Source organism: Tachysurus fulvidraco, chromosome 12 (genome assembly GCF_022655615.1).
Source record: "Tachysurus fulvidraco isolate hzauxx_2018 chromosome 12, HZAU_PFXX_2.0, whole genome shotgun sequence".
Lineage (NCBI taxonomy): Eukaryota > Metazoa > Chordata > Actinopteri > Siluriformes > Bagridae > Tachysurus > Tachysurus fulvidraco.
In genome coordinates, this window is record NC_062529.1 from 5,273,161 (window position 1) to 5,299,485 (window position 26,325).

At 40.2% G+C, this 26,325-nt stretch overlaps 1 protein-coding gene across 1 annotated transcript in view; it reads right to left on the reverse strand.

Annotated features, from left to right (window-relative positions):
- The window catches only part of ush2a (Usher syndrome 2A (autosomal recessive, mild)), a 197,430-nt gene that overhangs the window by 98,629 nt on the left and 72,476 nt on the right, over nt 1–26,325 (reverse strand). The window contains exons 22-33 of the mRNA XM_047821321.1: nt 21,167–21,297; nt 16,193–16,319; nt 15,315–15,416; nt 15,047–15,235; nt 14,792–14,922; nt 14,288–14,564; nt 13,669–13,875; nt 12,859–12,939; nt 11,886–12,068; nt 8,241–8,354; nt 6,440–6,601; nt 3,382–3,541 (exon numbers count right to left, since the gene is read on the reverse strand). Of these exons, the coding sequence (XP_047677277.1) occupies nt 3,382–3,541; nt 6,440–6,601; nt 8,241–8,354; nt 11,886–12,068; nt 12,859–12,939; nt 13,669–13,875; nt 14,288–14,564; nt 14,792–14,922; nt 15,047–15,235; nt 15,315–15,416; nt 16,193–16,319; nt 21,167–21,297 (1,864 nt within the window). The remainder of the gene's footprint in view (nt 1–3,381; nt 3,542–6,439; nt 6,602–8,240; nt 8,355–11,885; nt 12,069–12,858; nt 12,940–13,668; nt 13,876–14,287; nt 14,565–14,791; nt 14,923–15,046; nt 15,236–15,314; nt 15,417–16,192; nt 16,320–21,166; nt 21,298–26,325) is intronic.

Here is a 26,325-nt window from a genome sequence, read left to right on the forward strand (position 1 = left end):
CTTGTTGCATTTTACTATATAAACAATTTTGTTAAGAAGTTTCATTTAAATTCCTATTTATTCAAAGCTGGAAATATTCAGTGAAATGTCTGTTTCTAAATTAGACATTCATTAATTCATTCATTCATTCATTTTATACCGCTTTATCCAAACTTCTTGGGTTAAATTAGACATTGTTCTGCTTAAAATGCAAATTTACTGGGGTGAAGAGGAAGAGAAAGAAGAAGAAGAAGAAGAAGAAGAAGAAGAAGAAGAAGAAGAAGAAGAAAAGGAAGAAGAATATTGATAATTACCTTCATACCTTTCTCAGTGAGACAGGTAAGGTCATCCTGTTACTATATCTAGTGTATTTGCTCTGGTGTAATTCAATAAGAAATAAACATTTCTTCTAAGCTGCAAGACCTACTATAATATAGCACACAAAGTTAACTCCAGCCATAATGTGAGTTTAGATGATGCATAGGGGACATTCAAGTTCTTTTTCAAGCATTATGAAATTAGCACATGCCTCACAAGGGTTTTTTTTTTTGCTCTACCAGGATCAAACACACCCGCAGGTAACCCTATTCATTATTGTGATTAATTTAGCTTCTGCGTCAATTAAATTGCATTTTAAATGACAAATGACAACAGCTATTATGGTGCTCTATCACAAAATTACTAAATCAATTGTTCATATGATTTATACTGCCTCCAAAAGAAATTGACAATAAACCAAAGGATTCTGTAAAGCAAATCAAATTATCGCAATGTAAATCAACAAAAAAAAAGAAAGTTAGGTGGTGAAGAAGTATCATCTAGTCTGATGAAAATAAAACAAGATACAAAGTGTTTCTAATTGTGTCCTGAGAGGAGGTGCAAGCCGGCGTTCAGGAGAGCGTTTCTGCTGATTCTGGTTTTGTGCATGTCTTGCTAGCCTGAGACCATTCTAAAAGGCAAATCGCAACACAACAAAAGAGTATTGAACACATATGATCCTTTACCCTTTGCTATTACAATTCTGCTAACAAGGCAATACCTTTCAAAGGCACCGTATCCACAATTAGACCCTGAGAGGAAAAAAGGGAGAGTGAGAGATATCATCGGTAATGTCAAATTACAGAGTGGATTCTCTTTCTCATGTGCTCTTCTCTTCCAACACTGTCCTGTTAGTGCACCTTGTCCTATTCAAATTAGAATATTCAATGGAAGTAAAGCAATAACCATTCCCCTTCCTCCATGGAAGATGAGAACAATAAATATAGCGAGCTTTTCTCCGAAGCACTGTTTTCATTATATAGTGGGAGCATAACTAGGTTATGAATAGCAGTGATGGGACAAATTGAGTCATATACATCTTTTTAATAAATGGCATACTGACATCACAAGCTTCCTACCGCCATTAATGCAGGAAAGGAGGGGGAACAGTGAAAGCTTTTCCCCCTTCTTTCACAAGCTAGGGTAGAAAATGAGGATAATTGGATGAGGACTGGTCTGAGAGGTTACTACATTAGAGAGAGCAGAGTTATATGGTGGATTGTAGAGGGAGGTGTAATTCAAGCCAGGAATTTGACTGTGTTCTCGAGGTGCCTGCTTGGATATGTATTCTCCTCTCGCCCTCGCCTTTCTCTGCCCTGTGATCGCTCAAGTAAAGTGCTGACATTTTCTTTCTGGAGGAAAACTTAACCATGTGCTACCGTCTCCCCCACTAGCCCTTGCTCTTATGCTAAAAAACAAAGTGTACCCGAGATTGCCACCCTGTTGTGCCACTATTCTTTGCTCTCGTGCTCTCTTTTCATCCATGTGGTGTAGTGCCCTTACTGGCGAGTTCTTAAGTGATGCTGGAATGGAGGCTAAAGATGAAGCTCTAATGGCTTTCACACAGATTGCTAAAGGCCAAGGTGGAAGTGTTGCAAGGGGGGGTGGGATGTGGGGTGTGGAAGCTTGCGGCTGTCGGACAAACTGTCCCTCCCTCTGTCGCTCTCTATCAACGCACGGGTCAAGCGCAGGAGAGTACTGAGCATGCTAAACAGGAGGGGAGAAGGTCACACTCAGGGATTTTCATACAGTCCAATGACAGGCAGCTTGCCGTTATACCACTAAATCAAGGCTCTCGTTCCAACTCGCCTGGTCGAGGATGACCAAAGACGACAAGGACAAGGAGCCGATGTGCTGAGTGACGGACGGGCCGCTCCACACTTTATGATTATATGGAAAACACTCAGTTGATTAATGCGTCAGCCATCAGCTAGGAAAACTCTTCAAACCTGACAAAATATGCTAGAAAAATAAGTTAATCTGACCCTTCTACCTCAACCTCTCCACCTCCTACCACAAATAAAGCACCTGTTTTCAATTCATCTTTAACAAACTGATCTTTCGTGCTTTAATAATGCCATATGATTTGCTTCAAAACATCTGGCAAGCAGTAAGAAAAACTTAATTAGAAAGTTGATATTCTGCTGTAAACTTACATGCAACAACATTACAACAAATATCAACAGTCATGTATCATCACTTACGTCCATTCTTAAGTACAATTATCACTGAGCAAATGAAGCAGAGGATTGTCAATTTCTGCTCCTACTGTACTGTGCCCTTATGAAACTCTGCCCCTTTTGCTACACAGGGGCAGAGAGTAAAATGTACCCAAAGGCCCACTTTATTTTTTTTGTACAATGTTTAGGCCAGGTATTATTAGCACACTGCATCTAAGTGAGTTTTCTAGCATAAGTAATACAACACAACAACAAAACTGGCACAAAAACTACACCAAGGGTCTCATTCTAGACAATTGTCAGTCCTCTGACTCTGATCTCAAATCAGTTGCATCCCAGTTCCAGGAGAGTCCAGCATTTACTGCAGGTTGCTTAAGTGCAGTGCCTGCTAGTGTGCTGTGCCTGCAAATCAATCACAAATATTTTATTGATACTTGCACACTTTCTGGTCACATAAATAAAAACAAACAGCTACTGGGCTTCACATCAAACATGTGATCTTACGATTTGGTTACGGATGGGCTTTTCCTGAGGTTACAGGGAATGGTGTGAAAAAAAAAACATATAGAAGCCCAAATGCCTTGTTACCACTAGAGATCAAAGTAAATTGGCAAGGTTAAAGGTGACAGAAAGGCTACAGTAACTCAAACAAGCACTATTTACAATCAGGATGACCAAAAAAAGCACTTTAGAACACACAGAGCCTTGAGGCAGATGGGTTATGGTAGATCAGATGTAGATCAGATTCTACTCGTATCAATCAAGGCTATAGTAGGAAGTTGTTGAACAGCTGAAGATTGGAAAACATCAAGAATGGTGAATGGTCTAGTTTCTGTGAGCTGGAAAATACAGATCTGTCCCCTTGAGGCATAAGAGGCTTGTGTTGTGTGTATGGAGCACCTACCGGACGTTTATGCTGTGAGCATCCAGGACAGTAAGGACAGGCGGCTCCATGTGCGTTGGTGGGAGCTGACCGGTGTAAAGTGTGACCATAGAGCTGTTAGTGCAGCCTGCTTCAGTGCAGGCACTTAGCAGAAATGTGTGTGGAGTGTACACACCTAGCCCTGAACAAAATACACAAACACACAAAACATATGCAAATAAAATTAGACAAAAGAGTGATAAAAAAATACCGACCCCCAAATGTAAATGTGTTCTCTCACTGCATCCTAAACTGAGCCATTGTTGTGACCAAACCATGACACACACACACACGCACGCACACACACATGCACACACACACACAGAGGTGGGTTTGTTTTGTGCATGTGTGTACTGGATGACTAAAGTTCTCAAACACAGACTGTGCATACTGGACAGGAAGGAGGCTCTCTCCTTGAATCACTTGAAAGCAGTTTACTGTCACAGAACGAGACTGAAAAAAGCAAGGGAATCCAAATCACAGCAGGAGCAGGCACGGAAGCTGAGCTAAGATATCCTGAAAGAAATTGGAATCTCCGGGTATTGAGTACAGCACGCTTGCCTGCTAGTGAACAGGGAGTGGAAAGCGTAGCGATGCGGCGCTCTATAGCTTCTTATCATATTACACCTCCACCTTCACCATGACCCGCAATGAATGAAATACCTCATAGAGAAGATTGAATATCTATCTACACAACACACCTTATGGAAGAAAAAAATCCCTTCAAAGAACCCCTCATGCTTTGTGCTTTTAGTTTTAATACAAATTGCCAGCCGTATCTTTATCTATACGAGACAACACAGTTCCTTACGATGATCAGAGATGATGCCTAAAAAAATTTGAATTCAGTACCTTGAATCCCTCTCACTGACGAAAATAAAATGTAGAAGTGTGTGTGCTTAGGGTCATCTAACTAGTTGCTTAAAGAAAGGGACATCTTTAGAATTTTTTTAACTTTTGTGACATCTTTACATAACCCGAGGTGAAATGAAGCGACCGATCACAAAGCATTTGTGAAGGAAATAACCCATAAGGATCAACGTCCTTAACTAGAGATGTGTTACATGAGATTATTACTGTCAGGCAAGCTATAATTTTCAATCTGGCCAAGGAATGAAGACCTTAATACTCACTGATTTGTGGCAGAAGACACAATGGCCATTACTTTTTAATGAAAAACACATTCATTTAAACCTTTCTAAATAGAAGCCTTAATTGACTCAGGACATGATTAAAAGAAACACACTCAAATCTACATTCTGATTCGTTTTTTTTTTTACTGAATAAAAACTGATTTTATTTTGTCCACATGATATGCTGTGCATATATCTGACTGTGCTGTATGACTGGGCCTGTGTGTATGTTAATGCCAGCGATTTGAGCTGAGGGAAAACTAAGCTGACATTTTGAATGATTCATCTCAGAGTGAATATACCTGTCCAGGGTGTAAATTGGTCTTTCGGGGTTACCCGTCTTATAGCCATGGCTCTCACCCTGGGGCTCAATCTACAGCAGGAGCTGAGGCTTTTAATAAAACATTGTGCACTGTTCACACATTATTGCCAACAGTAGAGGCTGCTGGAGGCTGCCGAAGGCCTGGCCATCAGGAGCACACTGGGAGTAGGAGAATAAAAAGCCTAACAAAAACAATTGCCGCCCAGTGGCCCTTGTCTTGTCCACTGAAATGAAATATAGTAATAGTCCACTTCCTCCTCAGAAGTGAACGGAGACATGTCTTGTCAGAGGTTTTGATTAAATAAAAGAGATCGTTGACTGTTGTTTCCACAATTCAGTTACGTCTCCAGGCACCTGTAAGTAGCATGGCTGTGTTATTTGCTGTGCTAAATCCCACAATATCTTTTTTGTCTCAGAATGAGAGTTGTATAACACTTGCACTAATATGTATCAGATCTTCAGCTACAGTAGACTTGATGATGGAGCAGCTGGTCATGAGGACAGTTACAGAAAGGGAGGATAAATATTCAACTTTACCTAATGCTAATGTTTCCACACAATTTATAGCCATTAACAACATTATTTCAAGCTGTCTGTGTGAGTATGTGTGAAGGTTTCCCTTCTGGTTGTTAGCACTTAAAAAGCAATAATGGTGAACACAGTCTCAGATTATAGACTCTACAGCTACAGCAGCCACTTTTCATACTGGATTTTTCTAAAACTTTGTTCTGCTGCTGGAATGGAAATCGCCATATGGGACTCATGGCATAAACAAAAAGTCTGTTATAAAAAGAGTCAGCAGACTGTTGGCTTTCAGTGAGACATGTCTGTCTTAACCTCTGTTAAAGATAACCTTACACGAGATTTTAGTGGGTGAAGATAACTCCTTTAAATTATAGATGTTTATGAACAACACTTGTGATGCTTATGAACACAAAGAGCAGAAACGGGTTTGATATCAACATTTATTGTGAAAAACTTTCCTGTGAATACAGTATATTGCCCCTAAATAATTATCACCATTGTGGAGTGAGACATGACAAACCTCACTGCTGAAAAGGGAAACAACTAAGCTGCTAAAGATGCTTTACCTTACTACACACATAAGATTTGAGCTTGTCTGCATTCATAATGCTTTAACAAGAATGACAAAAATCTGCTTCAAGTGGAAGCTTGTTTTGTCTTGTTTTTTATTTTTATTAAGGTTAAACAACATTCAAAGAAACTTCCCTTGGGTAAAGAAAAAGCAGCTCTCGCTTTCAAATGCTAATCCTATTTACTGTGTGTGATCTGTGTTCAAGCTCCTGTACACACTAGTGTAAGGGACAAATGTATGCAGGTACCCATGTAACACAAAAACAACCACCACCAAAACATAAATAAATAAATAAATAAATAAATAAATACGTAAGTAAGTAAATAAATAAAACCTTCACTTTAAGAAGTGTATTTACATTGAAACATAGACATCAAAGCCTGAGATAAAGCATCCAGCCATGGCAGCATGTATACTGTAATAACTGCTCGTTCTGATGTCATAGAGTGGACACAGAATGTATGCTCTCACGTTTCCATTCTTCCTTACCGCTGATGTTGAAGGCTGTGTTGTTGCCTTGGTAGATGTCTGCATGGTCCTTGTAGAGGGTGTAGTGTGTGATGACACCATTGGGTTTTTGAGGAGGATCCCAGTACACAGAGAGAGAGTCTGTGAATGGTAGTGCACGGGGAGGAAGCACATCGTCAGGAGCTGAAAAATCAGGTAAGACAGTAAGAATGAGTATTCTGATGCACTACAGAAAATGTGAAACATCTGACCATCTGAACACTATTATGATAAACACACTACCTGCACCACAGGCTTCCTCCCCCAACACAAACACGTTACCTCACTAGTAAATATTTAGTGACATTGACACAAACCTCAGCACCACGCTCTAAAATCCAGTTATTATAACATCATAACAGCAAATTGGGAATAAATCTGGTCATTTTTTCAAAAAGCGCACGTGGGTGTGATGGTCAGGGGTGCACATACTTTTGGCCACTATTTGTCAAAATAAATTTGGTAAATATTTTTATTCTGAATGTGTGCAATTTGGAGAAACTGATATGTGTTGACAAATTTGTCACCCTTTATTTTACTACGCTTACATATTTAAATTCATTCATTTAAAGAAGCTGATGCAGTAAAAGTCAGATTATAAAGGCCCTGCCATAGAATATTTTCTTGATATTTAGCTCATGTATTTGTTAATTAATTAATGTGTTAGTTGACATTGATGGCATAAACTGATGAATAAATGAAACAAAACACATTTATAGCATGAATTCCTTGAGGCTCTAAAGTGTCTTCTCTATCAAGCCAGAACAAAGTTCTCAAGTTTGTAGACCATCCTTATGGTTATTTGAGTTTTTTGTCAATAATTCACATCACATTGATATTTGTTTTCACTCAATGACCACTAAAGCCATACTATCCTTTAAATAAAGCAATTTAACCCAACTTGGAATTTTGCATGACCTGGAAAACACACCCACATTTTTTACTCTCATATCAAACAACAAAAAATAAAAAGAGAGAGACAGAAAGAGAGAGAGAGAGAGAGAGAGAGAGAGAGAGAGAGAGAGAGAGAGAGAGAGAGAGAGAGAGAGTTCAAACTAGTGGGCAAGAACAGAGCTACTTGTATTTGCAAAACTGGTCTCAGACAGAGAAAATAATTGGCACTGACAATTAATCTGTCTTTATTCCTGCTGTTTCATGTAGGAGAGAGAGAGACTCTGTCAGTGGACATGACACTTGTTCTCTTCGGTCCACAGAAAAAGTGTCTTTGTGTTGGAAGGGGAGTCAGACAGGCGCAGGGTAATAAAGAATGAGTGTGGAAAGAGTTGAAAGAGAGATGTGAGGCCTCGACATGGTTTTGGCGCTACACGAGAAACACCTTGTCTGACTGCAAAAGCATGGAACTGGGCTTCAATTTGCATTTCATACTTCTGACCGTAGAATCAATTCTTTTTACTTCTTGGGGGGAGCAAAATGAAGAAAGCTTGCATTAATCTTGCAGATGCCTCACGTTACTGACAAGGCTCTCAAACGAACAAAGTAACAGCAATTAAAAAAGCCATTCATCTGCATTACAGCTATTAAAGATGCATGTCATTTAAAAGGGGTGGGGTGAGGGGAAGTGTGGGGGTGTGTTGGAGTCATTCACTCATCTTTTAACCTCCATCGCTACAAAAATCCTCCAAATTAGGGATAGAAGAAGTGATCCAAAAAAAATAAAAAATCTAAGAAAACCAGTGGCTAGGAATACATTCTGTCATCATATTAGTTAGAGTTCATGACTGTTTTATTATTCAGAAAAGAAATGGAAAAGTGAAGAGGTTACCTTCTTGTGGAGTGGTGATGCTGGTGGCATGCAGGCTTTCTCCACACCCGGCCTGAGTGCACGCCGTTAGGGTAATATTGTAGCTGCTAAAAGGAGCCAAGCCACTTAACGTTCCTGGAAAAGGAGGGAGAAGAAGTGGCAGAGAGAAAGAGAGAGAGCAGCAAATGTCATTCTTTCACTTCCATATTTCAAAAAGCAGACCCTCCACCTGCTTATGCTCCAAGACTTAATGCAATGCTTGTTCAAACACAGCATAATTTAACCATCACTTCTGATAATAGCCCCAGATTTAAAACGACTTTATTAATCATCATACGCAGGAAGTAAAGTGATGCCAGGCTTCTCTGTTCACTGTATAAGACGCTAATGTCGGGATTTAATGGACGACATGAGACATGGCATTTAAAAGCAGCCTGCTAGCTCATTTCTGAGATGCTCTTCAGGGCCATTATGAGCTAAACGCACATCACTAAATTCAACATTAATTTAAAATAAAAAAACCAAAAAAAAAACAACCAGATGTCCTTGACAGATATTTACATTACAGCTAAACTATAATCAAATGTATAAATAAAACAAACACACATCGGCTTGTGCCCAGGAGGAATTTTCTAATCTCATCTTCGTCCATTAAAGCGAGCCAAAGCTCATGCATTTTCTTGTCCCCACTATAACACACTCATAAATTGCACGTAATTAATAGGACCTGCTCATAAATTATGACAAAGGACTTCCAAAAGTGTTGCTTTTAATTCATTTTAGTCCTTAAAACAAGGATTTATTTATGAATTGATCACTCCAAATAAAGGTTTTTAATGCTACATGTTTGTGTGTGCGTGAGAGACAGCGAGTGGTTCCTTGGCTAGCTTCCATGCTAATCTGCGCTCACGTGTGAGGCTTATCTCAGTGCGGGACAGACCATTATCAGAGTTAGAAAGTAAACACTATGACACAGCTGTAACTGGGCAGGTGTCTCCGTTTTTTATTTTTTTCATTTTGGTCCGATGTCTTTTAATTCAATTAAGAGGTTGACCCATGCCATTCTCATTACCTACTCATTTGCTTTCCTGTTTTTTATTTTTTATTTTTTTATCTGCCTGTGTAATTCTGCGTTCAAGTCATGGCTATCATAAATTAGCTAGGCGGAGTTTGAACTGTGCCAAGGAGAGGACAGAAAAAAAAACGGGTCTTCCCATTTTGCCCGGAGACAGAGCTCAGATTGGCCGTCTATAAGTGGCATCTCCTGCTTGCTGATTACGCATTCAGCTGATGTGACAAAGCATTTTCACAAAGTGAGTAAGTGATAACCCCACCTCTGGCACACCAATAACTTCACTAATCATTGCCTTCTGAACAGAGAGAGAGAGAGAGAGAGAGAGAGAGAGAGAGAGAGAGAGAGAGAGAGAGAGAGAGAGAAAAAAAAAAAACAATGGTCACTTTGCGGGAAAGAAACATGATAATGACCTTCAAACATGTCCAGAAGGTAAGACATTAATAACCGACTATATATCGTTAACAATATTACCCCTGTATTGTCTTCATATCAGCAATACTGACTCTGGATTTTGGTTCCAAGGCTAAAAGTGTTTCTCTGTGAGGTGTAAAAGCTGTTCAGTGTTAGAAGACAGGCTGGAGGACGAGCTGTACTCTAAATGCCTGTTGCACCCATAAGAGACTAATGATGCTATTTAATTGACAAACTTAACCGCAGTATTTAAAAAGAAGCCTCTAACTTAATTGTAGAAACTAAATCAATGCAATCAAAATGTGTTTCATTACACAGTATACACAGAGAAGTGAATCATTAAAAATAAAATGTGCATGTTATAAAGCAACTTCAGGAAATATTTTACAAAGACATTATTTTTACTTGATCAGTTGATACCAAAATGTTTGCATTTAAATTCTTTTTAACTCTATACATTTTATGTTACCATTCCTTTCTTTGGGAAATGTCTATTTTGTATTTTAAAACAAACACTCTCCATTAAAGACACTATATCAGAAATCTAGTGAGTCAAATTCTTATACAGGACAATTTGACTCTCTCTTTTATGATGGAAGATTCCAGAAATTGCTGAGGCGGCATTTATAAGCTTCTGATTGCCCAATCGTTATAATTGGGGGTTAATTGAAAGTGGAACTGGGCTTTAGAGCAAGTGTCATGAAGACCCTTTTTGCCCATGAGAACATGAGAAAATCCATATAAAAAAAATGCAGACCTTCACATACATGGTTTCATCTCAAAACTGAAGGTGCCATATGCATTCGTCCCAACACCTGTACGTACAGTATTTTCCGCACCATAAGGCGCACCGGATAATAAGGCGCAGTGTCAATTACGGGGTCTATTTCTGTACTTTACCCATACATAAGGCACACCGTATTATAAGGCGCATGCTAAAACATATGGTCCACAAAAAAAGGGTCCTCATCTACTGTGTCTTCTTAACTTGGCGCAGTACATTTTCAACCGTGTAACAGTCTGTAGTTTGAATTGTGCCTCGTAAGCATCTGATTTTTATTGGTGGATGGCAAACCAATTTAAGGTGCATTTACCGCCACCTACTGGACTGGAGTGTGGAGCGCATAATGGTTAGGAAGAAACAAATGTTGTTTTGGAACATACCGGTAGTCATACCTACCGGAGGTGTGGTGGAGGTAAGCGTATGTACTGTACGTATTACGTAATGTTCTCTGATTGGTTTATCGCTGCCAGCGTACGTAGTGTATGTATTACGCCCCTGTGTCAGCGGGAAACAAGCAGTCAAACAAGCAGAGCGCTTACTAAAGTCACACAACATTTTTACAGTTTTTTGGAACCCAGTGCACACATAAGGCGCACCGGATTATTAGGCGCACCGGATTATTAGGCGCACGGCCGATTTTTGAGAAAATTTAAGGCTTTTAGGTGCGCCTTATAGTGCGGAAAATACTGTAAATCTAAAATTTCTGGTTGCAAAAAAAGACACTACATCATTCAGGAAAGAGGCACAAATGAACTCTCCGAGAAGAAACTTTGGTCCGAAAGGCTTAAATGAACCCCAAATCAACAACAAAGGAAGTGATGAAGGAGACGGAGGCATCAGAAACCATAAGCAGAATACTACATCCACATAGCTGCAGTGAAACTGAAATCTTGTCTCTAACACAACAGTGAAGACTGCCTAAAGGATGTTTTGTTTTTTTCTTTAATATTAGTTCTGCTTTAATAGTTGTGTAGTAATCTGTGCAAACCCCAGAAAGTAGAACTACAGCACAGCAACAAACAAAATGAATCCTAGAAATCCAGCAGTAATATTCATTTATTTCATTGGAGCACAGATACTTTTTTTTTTCAATATGTGCAATTAAATCATCCAAACCATCTGTAATGGGCGATCAAAAGTTAGCACAGTGTACCTTAAGAAAGAAAGAACTTTTAGCGAATTTGCGTTCAGATTTAAAAATGCTAAATGATAAACCCTTAAAACAAGCTGTGATATACAGACAACACAAATTTGCTGATCCCATTTCTTAAAAAAAAAAAAACTACTGTAATAGGGTATAAATGTCAAGTATAATAAGCATTTACTGTTGCCTGGCTGGAGGTAGTGGTTATTTAAAAAGACAGGCTGTGCTCCAAATGCCCGGTGTGGGTCTTACCCATCAGCCATTGCGCGTTAAAGGTGGCACTGATTGGAGGGGATAAGGGACTGTCCCGGCTGTATGCCTTCACCACGTATCGCTCAATTACACCTCTGACCTCAGGCGGCTCCTCCCAGCTCACCTCCGCGCTGGAGCCATTTACACTGGCAACTCTGGAGGGAGGCAGCACACTTTGTGGAGCTACAAGATGGATAAAAGTGGAAGGGGGAGAGAGAGAGAGAGGAAGAGGGATGGGGAGTGGGTCTCGGGCTAAAGAAAAGCAGCACATATATTCTTCACATTTAATAGACACAGTAAATCATATCCATCCATTAGCATAAATACAATTTATTAGAGTTGTAACTTTTTCAGCGCTGATTTAATATGACCGTACATCCACCGTTCATACTGGGTCATATTTCAAACTCATCCAGCCTCTTTTTTTATACACCTGCAAATGTAGTAAACAGTAAAATGTATGCAGAACAGGAAACATATGCAGTGTATGGATTATGAAATATATGTAATGCTCATTTTTAAATAATTTTAGCTTCATAAATTAAAGTGAGCAATTATTATTCCTCCTTCAGTACATTACACAGTTTTTAAATGTAATTAAAGTTAATTTTACCATATTATTCCTGCTAAAAATAAATAAATATCTAAATTAAATCTTTAACAAATCCTTGGTACATCCTGCAGAAAAGATTTAACTTTATGCAATTACATCAGGCTTCAGTCTGTTGTGCCGCTTCTTCTTCCTATCATTCATCACCCTCTACACACAGCCCTTCATTTTTAAAAGGAGGCACCCTTTGTGAAGTGCCCTCTTTACCCTGAGCTTCACGATAAGCTATCACTAAGCACAATCTCATCTCCTTGACTGTTACATATTTTGTGCTGATAAGTAGGAAATGGCCTGGCCTGAAAACTATGACACAAATATCAGTATGGAGCTTGGCGTGCGCTTGTGTGTGTTTGACTGTCCTACCTGTCTCTCGACTGCGTCCTCGCTGCCACGGTCCAGCTGTCCACCCTCCCACTCCAGATGCTATCACTCTGTATAAGTACTCTGTTTGCAAATAAAGTGCCCTTTGTTTAAGATGACATGAAATAAAACCATGGTCATTAATTACATACAAAGACTGGCACATAAAATGATTTGAATATATATATATATAAATAATTCAATATAAAATATTGAAGTGATAATTTTGAGAAATATTAAGAGAGAAAAAAGGCCATAGTTGAAGGTCCTCCCTAGTTGGGTGCAGAGGTCCACACACACAGAGCCGTCTAGATGATGTAAAAAAAAAAAAAAAAAACCTGATTCATCAGACCAGGCCACCTTCTTCTGTCTACTTTGGGTGGTGGACAGGAATCAGCATAGGCACTTTGACCAGTCCTTTGTAGTCCCATACACAGAAATCTGTGTATATGTTCATAATACAGCATAATATGGAGAATATGTTCTGTATTCTATCATACAGGCATTAACTTCTGTAAATTGTGCTACAGTATCTCTTCTGTGGGATCGGACCCAAAGTGAAAAAGTTTTAAAGTGAAACAAATGCAATATCAGCAGTAAAGCTCCCTTTCAGAAGAGTGTTGATTGAGGGAATAGCCGTGACCTTGGCCATGACCTCTGCATGCCCTTGGGCTGGATGCTTTGACTGGCACTTATGAGAACAAAAGCACAATAGAAGGAAACAAAAAACAAAAGGGCAGGATATCATCAGGTCAACAAAGCTGAATGTGCTGGTGGGGATGTGTGGGTGTGCATGCGTGCATGTGTGTGTACCAGTAAAGGGCTGCAGAGTCAGATCCAGAGCGTTGATCTCATTGCCTGAGTACACCAGGATGGAGTCGTTTCCCCGACAGTTAACGCTGGTGTCAGCTGACAGGCATCCATCCAGATTGACTCTGACAGCGGCACACGATGCAATGACCAAGTTTAAGACAGGACCACTTGCAGCCAATCGAACGTCCCTGATGCAGCCACCAAATCCTGCAGGAGAATAGTGAGAGAGAAAAAGAGAAGAAGGGGGATAGATCACATTCTGCAGTGGCCTAATGGTCTCAAACAAGGAACAACATCAGAGGCATCAAGATGAGCAGGAAGGGGGTTGAGTGGACACAAGAGAAGACAGCGAGAAAAAAACAGTCCAGGCTACAAACTAGAGAGTAGTTGGGGTTAGACAAAAATCTTAGAAAGGTTAAAGACATAGGATAAAAGAAAAAATATTATATTATGTATATATATTTGCTTTAATTTCTTAAACAGACTACTATGTATTGCCATTATGTTATGATATAATAATCTTCAGATTTCCAAATCTAGGACTTAATGGATAAAGCTAAAGCAGTGATCTGGCCATATTGTGCTTGTGTGCATGTGAGCATGTGTGTGTGTGTCTGACCATGCAGCAGGCTGTACTGGTGCAGTGCAGGGTGCTGAAGTCCAGCTGGGACACCTCCTATATAAAGTGGAGAGGTGATATTGAGGTTTCCCCCTCTCTCATTCCTGTGCTGCTCCAATGCATGATTTAGAGCAGCTCTGGTTAGTGCTCCACGTTTCAGCATGGTTACACTGTTCCAGCCTCCATCACAATAGGACAGACCCACCCAAACAGAAAGCTCCACCCTCTGATCTCCCCAATGCAGCACCCAAGAGAGGATCCCACCCTGCAGCTCCGCCTATACACAGACAAACAAATACATACACATAAACATTCTAATACTGTTATTTATTTATACATAGATGGCATAAAAGTCATCCCATGGCACTGGAAATGTGGCACTTATAGTGTAGTCTTTTTATGCTTTGAAAAAAAAAATCAAATACATTGGAACTAAAACAGTCTAGACTCTATTGTAGCAGGATGAATTTGAATCTGACATTTTGTCACAAAAATAAAACTCACCAAAATAAAATCTCCGCCAATAATATTGTATGCAAAAAGCAGCAGTGAATTCAGCTGATCAGTTTTGAACTCAAATGATATTTCAAAATCGTCTCCACCGATGAACAACTTCGGTTCCAGTTTAAGGAACCCTGAAAAACATGACAATACAAACAATCTATCATATGATGATACAGCAGATTTAACAAAGACTACATGTGTATAATGCAAAATTCTATATATATTATTAACACTTGTATGAAAAATGGCCATTACCATGCCCAAGGAAGTATGCTCCATGCTCAGAATAAGCAGGACAGCCCTCCCAGTCCCTATATGTCTCATGTTCCTCCAGGGCTGAGTCCCAGTCTAAAGGCTCCCAATCTGCCTCAGGACTGCTGCTCCTTTGGATGAGCACATCCCTCACACAACCTGCGAAACCCTTACGTGCCAGACTGGCTAGACCTACACACACAAACTCACTAGTAAGCCATGTCAGAACAGCGCACATGCAATGCCACATAATGCCATACTGATGTATTACCAGTGCCTTGTCGATAAATAGTGAAATTCTCTGGAAGGCCTCCAAAAAAGATCCCTGTGTTTTGGCCTATTATGGTACTGCCACTGGTTGCCAATGCTGAACCTATTGTGAAGGCAAGATGAAAACAAACAAAGAAAATTAATATATCTATGTTGTAATCATTTTAAATTGAATACCATTATTTAAGATGCAACAATAATTGCAAAATGTGTTGAAAAGCTCTTAAATCTTTAGCAGAACCTAATTTGGGTGTGTGCATGTTCTAGGGTATATTGTATATTTACAATTATATAACAAGGCAAAGAACGTTTGACAAGGCCTTTTCCAAATCATCATGCTGAATAGTTGGAAAAACTGCAAAATTAAAGCATAGATGTTATAAATAATATTGTTAATCACTCCAGACTGATAGAGGGGGCAATCTCTGCAGTAAATGCCAAATATCCAATGTCTTCTGGTAGCCTAGAGCAGATAATGTCATAAACTTAATGAAGTCACAGGCACAGAGCAAATGAGACACACACACACACACACACACACACACACACACACACACACACACACACACACACACACACACACACAAGGGTGCTCAATGAGACGTCTAGAGAAGTGCTGCACTTCTTTGCTAGTCATAATTAAAATTCAAGTTCTGGAGAGGAGCAGCTTCTGTACTCTAATTATTCTAATCACATAATGAATAGCAAAGATTAACTCTGATAGCCTCTTTTCTTCCATGGGTAAGAATGTAAGGGGAGGGGCCATAAATATAGTTGATCTATATATATATATATATGTGTGTGTGTGTGTGTGTGTGTGTGTGTGTGTGTGTGTGTGTGTGTGTGTGTGTGTGTGTGTGTGTGTGGATGTGTCATTACCGTGGTACTGATCATCCACAATGATTGTTCCCAGTGCTTGCTTCCTGATAGCAATTAGTCTGTGCCACTGGTTGTCATCATACCTTCTTCCTCCGTCATCTTGTGGACTGATGGCCACCACCGAGTCCTAAAATCAAATACTGAGGGTTAATCACACATCAGTAATCCTGTACTTTCCAAGACCACCATGCAAGCAACCCTTCACATTGTGTAGCTTAATACACTACAAACAGACAGAAAAGGACATGGCTCAATATTTCTAAAACAACGTGCTGGAAATGTCAGAATTGCTCTGAGAAAGGAGATCAACCACTGCACTGTTTAAAAGCTGTGAGCTCCTGAACTTTGTGACACTATTGATCCAATGTCTTCACTTTCAGCCCTAGGTGCCAAGTTGAATCCTCCATCAAAGTTGACAAAAAGCTATCTTCTGAAAAATTTGGATAGACAGAGCTGTCACATCACAATGGCAGAATGTATACACAGCTTTGTGACCGAGAATGACTCACCTCTATCTTTCTTAACTGAATGTAGGATTGTTTCATTAAAATTATATTACAGAATCCCTTGTGCCTCCTTTGAAAGCTGAGGGTCCCAGAACTTTATTGCACTGGCTGTAACATTTTCACTTTCAGCCCCTTGTTGCTGGGAGGAACACGCTGCCAAATTCCATTTCGTGAGCTGCTTTTTTCCCCCCTCGTTCTCCTTCCCTGCAATAGGCTCTGAACCAAATTCTGCCTGGAGATTGGAAGCTCCACACATGCTGTAAATTAGAAGGTCTGGCACTGTCGATGTTAAGATGGGGGTTATTGTCCTGCTAAAATATGACATCACTCTGGCTTTCACATTTTAAACAGCCTGGTGGAGTGTTCTGCAGCAAGCAAAGCAAGACACAAAGTATCACATCTCCTCCTAGTGACAGAGATTTAATGACAGAATCAATATATGTATGGGTGCCAGGGCCTGTGATATGTTTACTGCAGAAGGGAGATGGCCTTAAGTATCAGCCAGAGGAGACACAACAAGCTGTCTTAATACCATGCTTGTTCTAAATTTAAGACTTCAAAGCCAGTCCTGATTATTAGAGATCACCCTGCCAATGTACCAAGAAACTCATCTGAGAGTTTCATTTTACTAGCAAGTCACTACCATTGATTCTAATCCTGATGCTGTAATAGGATTTTTTCTGGTGTCCTTTTCACTGGGGAAAGAAAAGTGTGTGTAAAGGTGGTGGTTTATTTAAGTAAGGGAATAATACTTAACAGGGTAGGCTTTTATTGAAAAATAATGAACAATGCCATAGAGGACTGTTGTCTAGACTATGCCTTGTTTACAGTTGCTAATAAATTCTCTTTAGTACAATTCCACTTAGAACAGACTGTTGCTATTAGAAGTCTTATGGTACTGGTACGAAAAAATGGGTTCATTCCCCTTTCAGACTCCCTAAATGCCTTGAGAGTTGTACCCTCCTGCATCAGTGATATACTCACACTACATACACACAACAATTGAACAGAAATAGCAAGACCTAAATATCCTAAAGTTTACCGTGCATGGATTAAGGTTGCCAGGCCCAATGGTAAATGTTACAAATTACATTTTTGTTCAAGGCACAAATTGCCAATAACAAACAACTTGGGCCAAAGTTAATTGTTGTGATTGGCTGGTCAGACTATATGCTTTGCACACTTCAGTAAAGAGAGTGGTAGAGCTGTCAACTGAATATCACCGGTTTATGTAACCTTAGGGTGTGTTTTCTGACACAAGTGGTATGGGAAGTTGAGTGCATCCTTCCAAGTATTGCTCAGAAAGAGCTCTCATATTTCAACATGAATCACATAAGAGAGTCAAAAAGTGAAAGAGTGAAATTATGGGCATGACAGTACATTGAGAAAGTAATACAAAATACATTTGGATGGCCCAAATCCCAGCTAAAGAAGTGTGGTGGAGTGTGAAGTATTGTTGAGAGAGGAAAGACACTCCTTAACCCATTGAACATGCCCTTCTTTACCAAAGACTGGAGGCATTTGTGATTAAATACTGCAGTTAGAATCTTACCCTGGCTGAAGTGGCAGATGACAATCACCAGAAGCACTGGACAAGGTTAAGGATGTCTAATTAAGATGCATGGTCTGTGAGATCTGGGACAGCTCATATGGACTGTCAAACTGAAATGGTGGTCCTCTCAATTTTAGAGAAGCAGCCTTGTAGCATTACTGATCGTCTTTATCTACCTTCTCATGGACTCCTCCTTCTGCCTACTGGTGTCACTAAAAAGTAGATGGCTTTACAAATTAAAATCTAGACCCAAATGCAGGGATAACTTGGGAAGGGGTTTGCTAAGAAAACTAACAAAGTCTACAAACACTAGGAACATGGAAACACAAAACATGGAAACTGAGAGAACAAACCGAAGACAAGTCACAAGAACACAGTATTACTGTTTTTTTTACAATCGCTATGACAGTTTTTCAATACATTTAACAAGTTTCCTAAACTCTTAACATGGTTAGCACAACATCCGTCTTTGTAGGCTATACAATGAACACATTTCTTGTTGCTTTGATACAAAATGCATACAGTTAACACCAATTTAAAATGCTTGAACGTCTTTTACACATAAGCTCAAAGACCAAAACAATGTAATTTTACGGTCAAATTTACAAATGCTTTCACACTGTATGTCAGAACAGATAACATCATGTTCTAAACATAACTGATATAGGCTAAAGTCAAAGTGAATAGCTGTTCATATTGTGAATTGAAACACAAATATATTCCCTGTATTTTATGCTATTGCTAATGAGAAACAGCTTATTGCAGTTATGCAAATATATAAATCACAGCTGATTCCTATCTAGGAACATGATCATATGTTCTAAAAGAGGACTCTTTGGGCTGATCTTGTGTGGAAAAGGAACAATATAGAGCAACACAAAGAGAAAGAAAGAAAGAAAGAAAGAAAGAAAGAAAGAAAGAAAGAAAGAAAGAATTCCTGCACGAGGGCAAGGAAGACGAGTACCAGGACAAGGGAGTGGAGTCCACCATTGTTAAAGTATTGAGGATACTTCACTTATTCTCCACCTTTCTTCCCACTTCTCCGATACAGCATGCACATTATCTATAGCCTAGCACAATATTTGCTACCTAACTGACAATACCAGACTGAGATGATGGCACCTAAAACATGCTAAGCAAGCAAGTGCACAATGCTCAGATGCCATCAAAATAGCAATGCTCATCTCCCTGCTGACTGAGAAGGAGCCGAATTAAGAAATTCAGGTCATATTTAATCATAACTGTAAATGTAAATGTCATACTGAAAAAATGCTTTTTTTGGTCATGGTTTTTTTGCCAGTCTCCAAAGGCTCTGGCACACCAACCATGGCCACCTCAGACTCTGTCCGATAATGTGTACATGGCTACAGAAGCTATAAGCATCTAGAAAGTCCCAACCTCTGTAATCAATTTTGTAATCAAAATTAGTTACAGCAGAAAAGTTTTCAATTTGTATTATTACTATATCCTTTTTTGGTCTTTGTCGTGTATTTTTTATATGTATAAAGGACAGAAAACTTTAATTTGTAGTAGCACCGTTTCTTTAAAAAAACAAAAACAAAAACCCTTTATAGCTGTTATAGTAAATAATAACAAAAGAATTCTATAAATTTTGGGATACATTTTATAAGAAGTTTATACATATGTAACATGAGGAATTTATATACTGTATTTTTATATATAAATAGTGACCATGTCTATTGTTAAAATGCTGTTCAAATAAAATCTGAACTGAATTTAATTGTCTTTCAATGTGAATAAAAATATTATGTATTGTTTTTTATTTAAAAAACTACTGATAAATAAATAAGAAAAAGAGCAATGGTCAGGAATGTAAAGTCAAAAAATACACAAATAATCACTTTTTACAACCATGATAAAAAGAAAATCTCAGTATGTAGCAACAACTCAAAATTAGGAAAACATCACCTGATTTTTTTCCTATCCCACATTTGCATGAATGTGCAGGTGTGTGTGTGTGTGTGTGTGTGTGTGTGTGTGTGTGTGTGTGTGTGTGTGTGTGTGTGTGTGTGTGTGTGTAGTCCATGCCTTCTCCAAAAATGTAAGAAGCTGATTAAGGAAAACTGGCATTGTTTGCAACAGCTTTTAGCATGAACTAAATATTCTTTCATGAGACAGCATTTCATAAACTGCTCATTAATTTCATCATTACAAAGAGTGTGTGGGGAAGCAAACCAGTCTCCTGTGTCACGCCCAATTAGCATCCCATGGTGCTAATCCCATTAGAATTGTTGAATTCGTTAATGGGGGAAATAATGGGCATGCTATCAGGGGACATTAATTGGGCATGACACCACTTTTAGTTATAATTATCAAACTACCCCCAACAAACTGTGTTAGTAAATGCAAAACTAGGGAGATTTCGATGGTGATGGTGTTAACAGTAGTCAGAAAAGATCTGCAGTAGCCTCATTGAAACTAGTGTAGATCATCTTTCATGCTGGTCTTTAATATCAGTGTGGCAAGTGATGGTGAGGTGGCATTGCATCGTGACAGAATTAGCATGTTACCATCAGTGTCTTACTTTTGACAGTGAATAACAAATTAATTGGTCTTTAATTCTGCTGGTCTTTAAGTGTTATTTTATTAAAATAACACTGACTTAAAGACCAGCAGAATTAAAGTGTCCTCCGTAAGGGACCATCTATATATTGATGGTCCTCATGGCTTACAAAGCAGACACCCATAGAAAACACAGCAGTTACAGTAACTGTTGAATAAAATATTATTGAAACAAAATTAGATTTTATATATATCTCATTTTAAAAATCACACAAATATCTGTGTAGTATTTGAACATGTATCATTTCTTCCATTACCACCATAATGGCAAATATATAATAATATATATTATGCCACATATATAATGGCACCATAATGTGAACTGTATCATACCTGAGGGTCGAAGAGGAAGTAGGGTCGGCCATTGCGCATTTGCAGTGCCACAAATTCTTCTTGGTCTCCAGGGGAAAGAGCACATAGGATCAGACCTTCTTCCATCCGTGTGCGGAAACTCAGCTGAATGCCTGCACGATATAAAGACAGCACAGAGAAAATAACATGAGTGGAAATCTAGACATGATGCTCCCCTCATTCTCTCCTTAGCAAGCAAACATTTAATAATGGTGTTAGATGAACAGCATCTTGAACAATGTTAATCTCCCTGGGATCCATCACTGTGTTGCGTGTGCATGGAGGGAAGCTGGGGATAGCTGAGGAACTGCTTATGCAAAACTTGTAGTTTCAGCATCTTGTGTGATCAGCTATTTTTTTTTTTTGACATGCTCTTCACATCCATCAACACGACGGACCTATTCCTGTAGGAAAGGCACAAGGTCAGTCTCCAAGGTGTGTGCCCTGACAGGGCTGTTTACAAGAGCGGTGGTCAACAGTCTCCTGGAGCCAAGCGATAAAGGATGAGATTCACCTTAGAGGGTCTCAAGACAAGAGTCCATACATAGGAAGATGTGTGTCAGCAATTCATAGATCATTTGGAGTTATTTATTGACCATACATCTATAGTGAAAAACATGAAAAGCCATAAAAATATAAATTAGCAGAATTGAATAGAGAAACATGGAAACATAGATTCCTGGATTAAATGTTATAATGAAGGTAAAATCTGAACATGTAGAGTTTTTTCAGGTCACAACACATACTGAATATTGAAACATAATTAAAACGATGAGTTATTGTTCATTTCACTTGTATCTCAAATATAACATCTTAATAAAGCCAGAATTGAAAAAATGGTATTTGAACAAAATTTGTTAGAGCTCTGTATTTGATGAGCATCAGTAACCAGTAAATATTCACAGAAACGCATTCTCTGAGCCCCAGAATATCAACTATAAGTAGAACAAACAAGGCCATTTGGATTTAATCTGCTTAATACATAACCTGAATAACTTCAGTCATGTTAGCATTATTGCAGCATTAATCAAGTTGTTGCGTATTAATGAGTTTTTAGCAAATGCTAATTACTGTCATAGATTCTGCAGCACCCCATTAAATATACAAATTACAGAATTAAAGAGCCAGAGCTTTTCATGATTAATCTTTAAATGAGGGGAAAAAACTAATGATGTCTGTGCAAAGTTTCCCCTCAGCTTTCACACAATGAGGCCACTTGACAATAAATCAAATTATTTAAGGAAAATCATTTGTAAAATTGTAATATTTAGGGGTTACATTGCTTGTAGGCTGAAAGGAAAAAAAATCGATCCTGACCCCTTCGTAGACCTTCAGGGGAAATTTTTATTTTAATAATTTTTTGAAAGTGTGCGCCGCCTCTTAACATTCAGATTCTACGAAGATAAAGAGAGAAATGTGACAGTTCAAAGGCAGCCGCAGCAGTTAATACACTTTATTACAAGTAAAATGAAAGAAAAATGAAATATATGAAGAGTGCATTATTATGCATAAGACATGGTTTCTAGTTTGCATCCGGGCTGAGAAGCTCCAGCCGAGCTCGAGACGCTGCCCGGCATAACACATCAATGAGGATTAAGATGCAGATCAATCCTCTGCAATGATATTGCATTTTTTTATATCTTGTCCCCCTCTTTGATTTGTTGGTAGTTGTGCACTGACAAAATCATTTAAGGCTCCAAATTAGATGACCATTGATTTTTGCTTAATGCGTTGCTTTGGCTAGATTTCAATATTACACAGAGGATTTTGTCCCTGAGCATGTTGTTTGTTCATTTCATTATGCCTCGTTGCAGCCATTGAGCTCATTGCTCGCATTTATCCAGTCACCATCAAGCTCGATAAAAACAGTGTGTTTTGGACAGGGAAATCTTTACATTTTTTCTTATCCTGCTACTCGATATGTTTTTGCCCCGTGACTGACGAAAGGGTTTTGGGAGTGCAGACTGGCCTAGTTCCAATGTCGTTGGTGCGCAATAGGAAATGTCAACATGTGATTTTAAAAGAGGCGGAGCTGAAGATATGAGCCGACAGAAACGTCGCAGATCTTCTTCGGCTCCCTCATTAGTCTGCGGCCATTTATAACGCCGGCGGCCCAAGGACGAGCTCTCCACTTTAACTGCAGTCATTGATCAATTAGAGAGTCAGCTGAACTCAACTCCAGGCTTGATTTATAAAGATTTATCCGTTTGTCATTATTTAAGAAAGAAAAAAAAAACTGGAAACTGCGGTGCTAAATGTTAATAAAGTTAGAGGGGTTGCTGAGACTAAGGAAATGGCTATTCATTTCTTAAACTACAAGGTCACAGATGGTCATCTGTGTCTGGGCAGGCTTCTTTAGGAAGCCATTTAGTGGATGTTCTGCATAATATCCAGAAGAAAAACAAAAGCACGTGTGACAGAGGAGACTCGGATATGGATGAAGTCCATTCATAAAACGGAACAAAGGAGAGCTCAGTGAACGGCAGGATGCTCTTAGTCCATCAATGCATCTTTAAGCCACTCGTTTATAGAGACGTAGACAAACAAAAAATGAGCTTAATCTTAAATGTCATCTTGGTACAATTGTAAAGATTTGTAATCAGGATTTACCAAGATCTATCTTAGGCTGCATTATAATGTATCCTATACAAGTCTTGCTTCAGGAAATGTTCCATCTCATTTCCCAGAGTTTGCTTGGATGCTTTTTATTTTCTATTACTGTGGGAGTTCAGACACAAACTTTCTGCATCTCCACTTTAACCTGACTATAAAGCCCTGTGGAGAGACAATAGAATAAAAAGAATAATTAACCCAAAATGCTAATAATGGTAATAATTAATGGAAATAAGTAGGCCCTGGTTAGCATGATTACACTAACAAATGGCTAATTGACCTTTAACTAGGTTTCATTCAGTGGGAATGGTTTGGAGCAGCAGCGATGGAAATGAGGTCATTTGACTGTTTGTCTCCAACAAACATCTAACTGACCAACTCGATGATTTACAGCAGCTGATCCTTGCATACAGTAAACAATTAAAATGTGAGTTGCAGAAGCAAATGGCAGAGTTTTTTGCATCAGCAGATGAAGCATAACCTATATTCATTTGGAACTCAATTCCCCAATTATGTTCGTAAACAAAAGTATAATTGCCCTTTGTCTAATCGGGGAAGTCATTAATTTATTAGGCTGTTACAGAGAGCAGAGCAGAATAAAAAGTATCTTAGCCTCACACATGCTCTCTCTCGCACTCACACACTCTCACTCAATCTCATTTACTCACTCACACACATACTAACACACTCTCATAATCATATACTCGCACACACACTTACTCATGCGCTCACTCACTCGCAAACACGCTCAAGTTATCCTCACTCACTCACTCCCCCGCATTGCTCAAGTTATCCTCACTCACTCACTCCCCCGCATTGCTCAAGTTATCCTCACTCACCCCCCCCGCATGCTCAAGTTATCCTCACTCACTCACTCCCCCGCATTGCTCAAGTTATCCTCACTCACCCCCCCCGCATGCATGCTCAAGTTATCCTCACTCACTCACTCCCCCGCATTGCTCAAGTTATCCTCACTCACCCCCCCCACGTGCTCAAGTGATCCTCACTCACTCCCCCCACATGCTCAAGATATCCTCACTCACTCCCCCCACATGCTCAAGTTATCCTCACTCACTCCCCCCTCTTGCTCAAGTTATCCTCACTCACTCCCCCCACATGCTCAAGTTATCCTCACTCACTCCCCCCACATGCTCAAGTTATCCTCACTCACTCCCCCCACATGCTCAAGTTATCCTCACTCACTCTCCCCCAACATGCTCAAGTTCCCTTTCGAAACTCGAGCTGCGTCGAAACGCTATGGGAATGCCCCTGCGTGACCGCGCTCTGAACGACGTGTGTAATCTGACCAATAGGCGCTGGGACGTGACGTCATCGGCGGGTGACGTCGCGTAAACAGGAAGCTACAAATGGCTGCGAGATGGACAAGACGCTAGCTTCTGCTCATTCAGGTAAGCGCTGTTTTCTGATACTGTGTTTTTCTGATCGAGTGATGGCTGGCAGACAATAATTCCGAAAGTGTGTTTTTCCGTGTCCCCGTTTTATTACCGGGAAGGATTCGCACGATCGATGCGTTGTTTGCTTGGGAGTGGAGCATGCACAAACAATGGCTATGCGCACGCTTCGCTCCCGGAGAGCCTGTGCTGTATGAGGAGCTCCTCGAGGTCGTGACACAAGCCGTAGCCAAGCTGGATTTAGATTGGCCGGTGGAGCAGCAGAAGCAGCGCACACCCAGTAAGCTGGATGAGTGTTTCCTGCGCCCTGTGTCACTTCCTCAGCGCCGGAGCCTGCCATTTTTTTCCGATCTGCACGCCGAGGTGTCCAGATCCTGGAAAACCCCGTACTCTACGCGCACTTCTCCTAGTCACTCCTCGCTTTAAGCAAATGTAGTTGGGGCTAAGGTGTGCGGCTACGGGGCAATGCCGCGTGTGGAAGAAACGCTGGCTAGCTATCTCTAGCTGGCTCTTGGGGTCACGAAGCACACGGCGCGGGCCGTTGGGCGGGCCATGGCGGCCCTGGTGGCCACAGAAAGGGATCTGTGGCTCACCTTGTTCTACCTCCCAGACAAGGATCGAGCTGTGCTGCTGGACGCACCGATGGCTCCTCCTGGACTCTTTGGCGACGCTGTAACAGTGGTCGTACACAAGTTCCAGGAGTCTAAAAAGCAGTCAGCTACGTTTCAGCAGTACCTCCCTCGGTGATCTCGTGGGGCTGTTTGGCGGCACCCGATCTCCGCGGGCGGGGCCTAAGGGCATGAGGCGAAGCTCTAGGCCCAGGAAGGAGCAGGGTGACCTGAGGATCACCCTCGCCTCTGACAAACGGGCAGTGGTGCGTAGATCCTGACAGTCTACGGTTGGGGGGATGGGGCACACCTCACGTGACGGTGCCCATCCCTCCCCTGCACCACCGGAGCACTAGGCCGTTGGCTCTGCCACAGGATGTGCTCCAGAGCACGGCCCCCCTCCGGTGAGCACCTCCCTCCACTTCCGCCCAAAGTCTCGGTACGGATAGGGGAGGCCCGCCGCCTCTCAGGAGGTGTCAACGGCCGCAGTACGTGGCTCCGGCCGTTC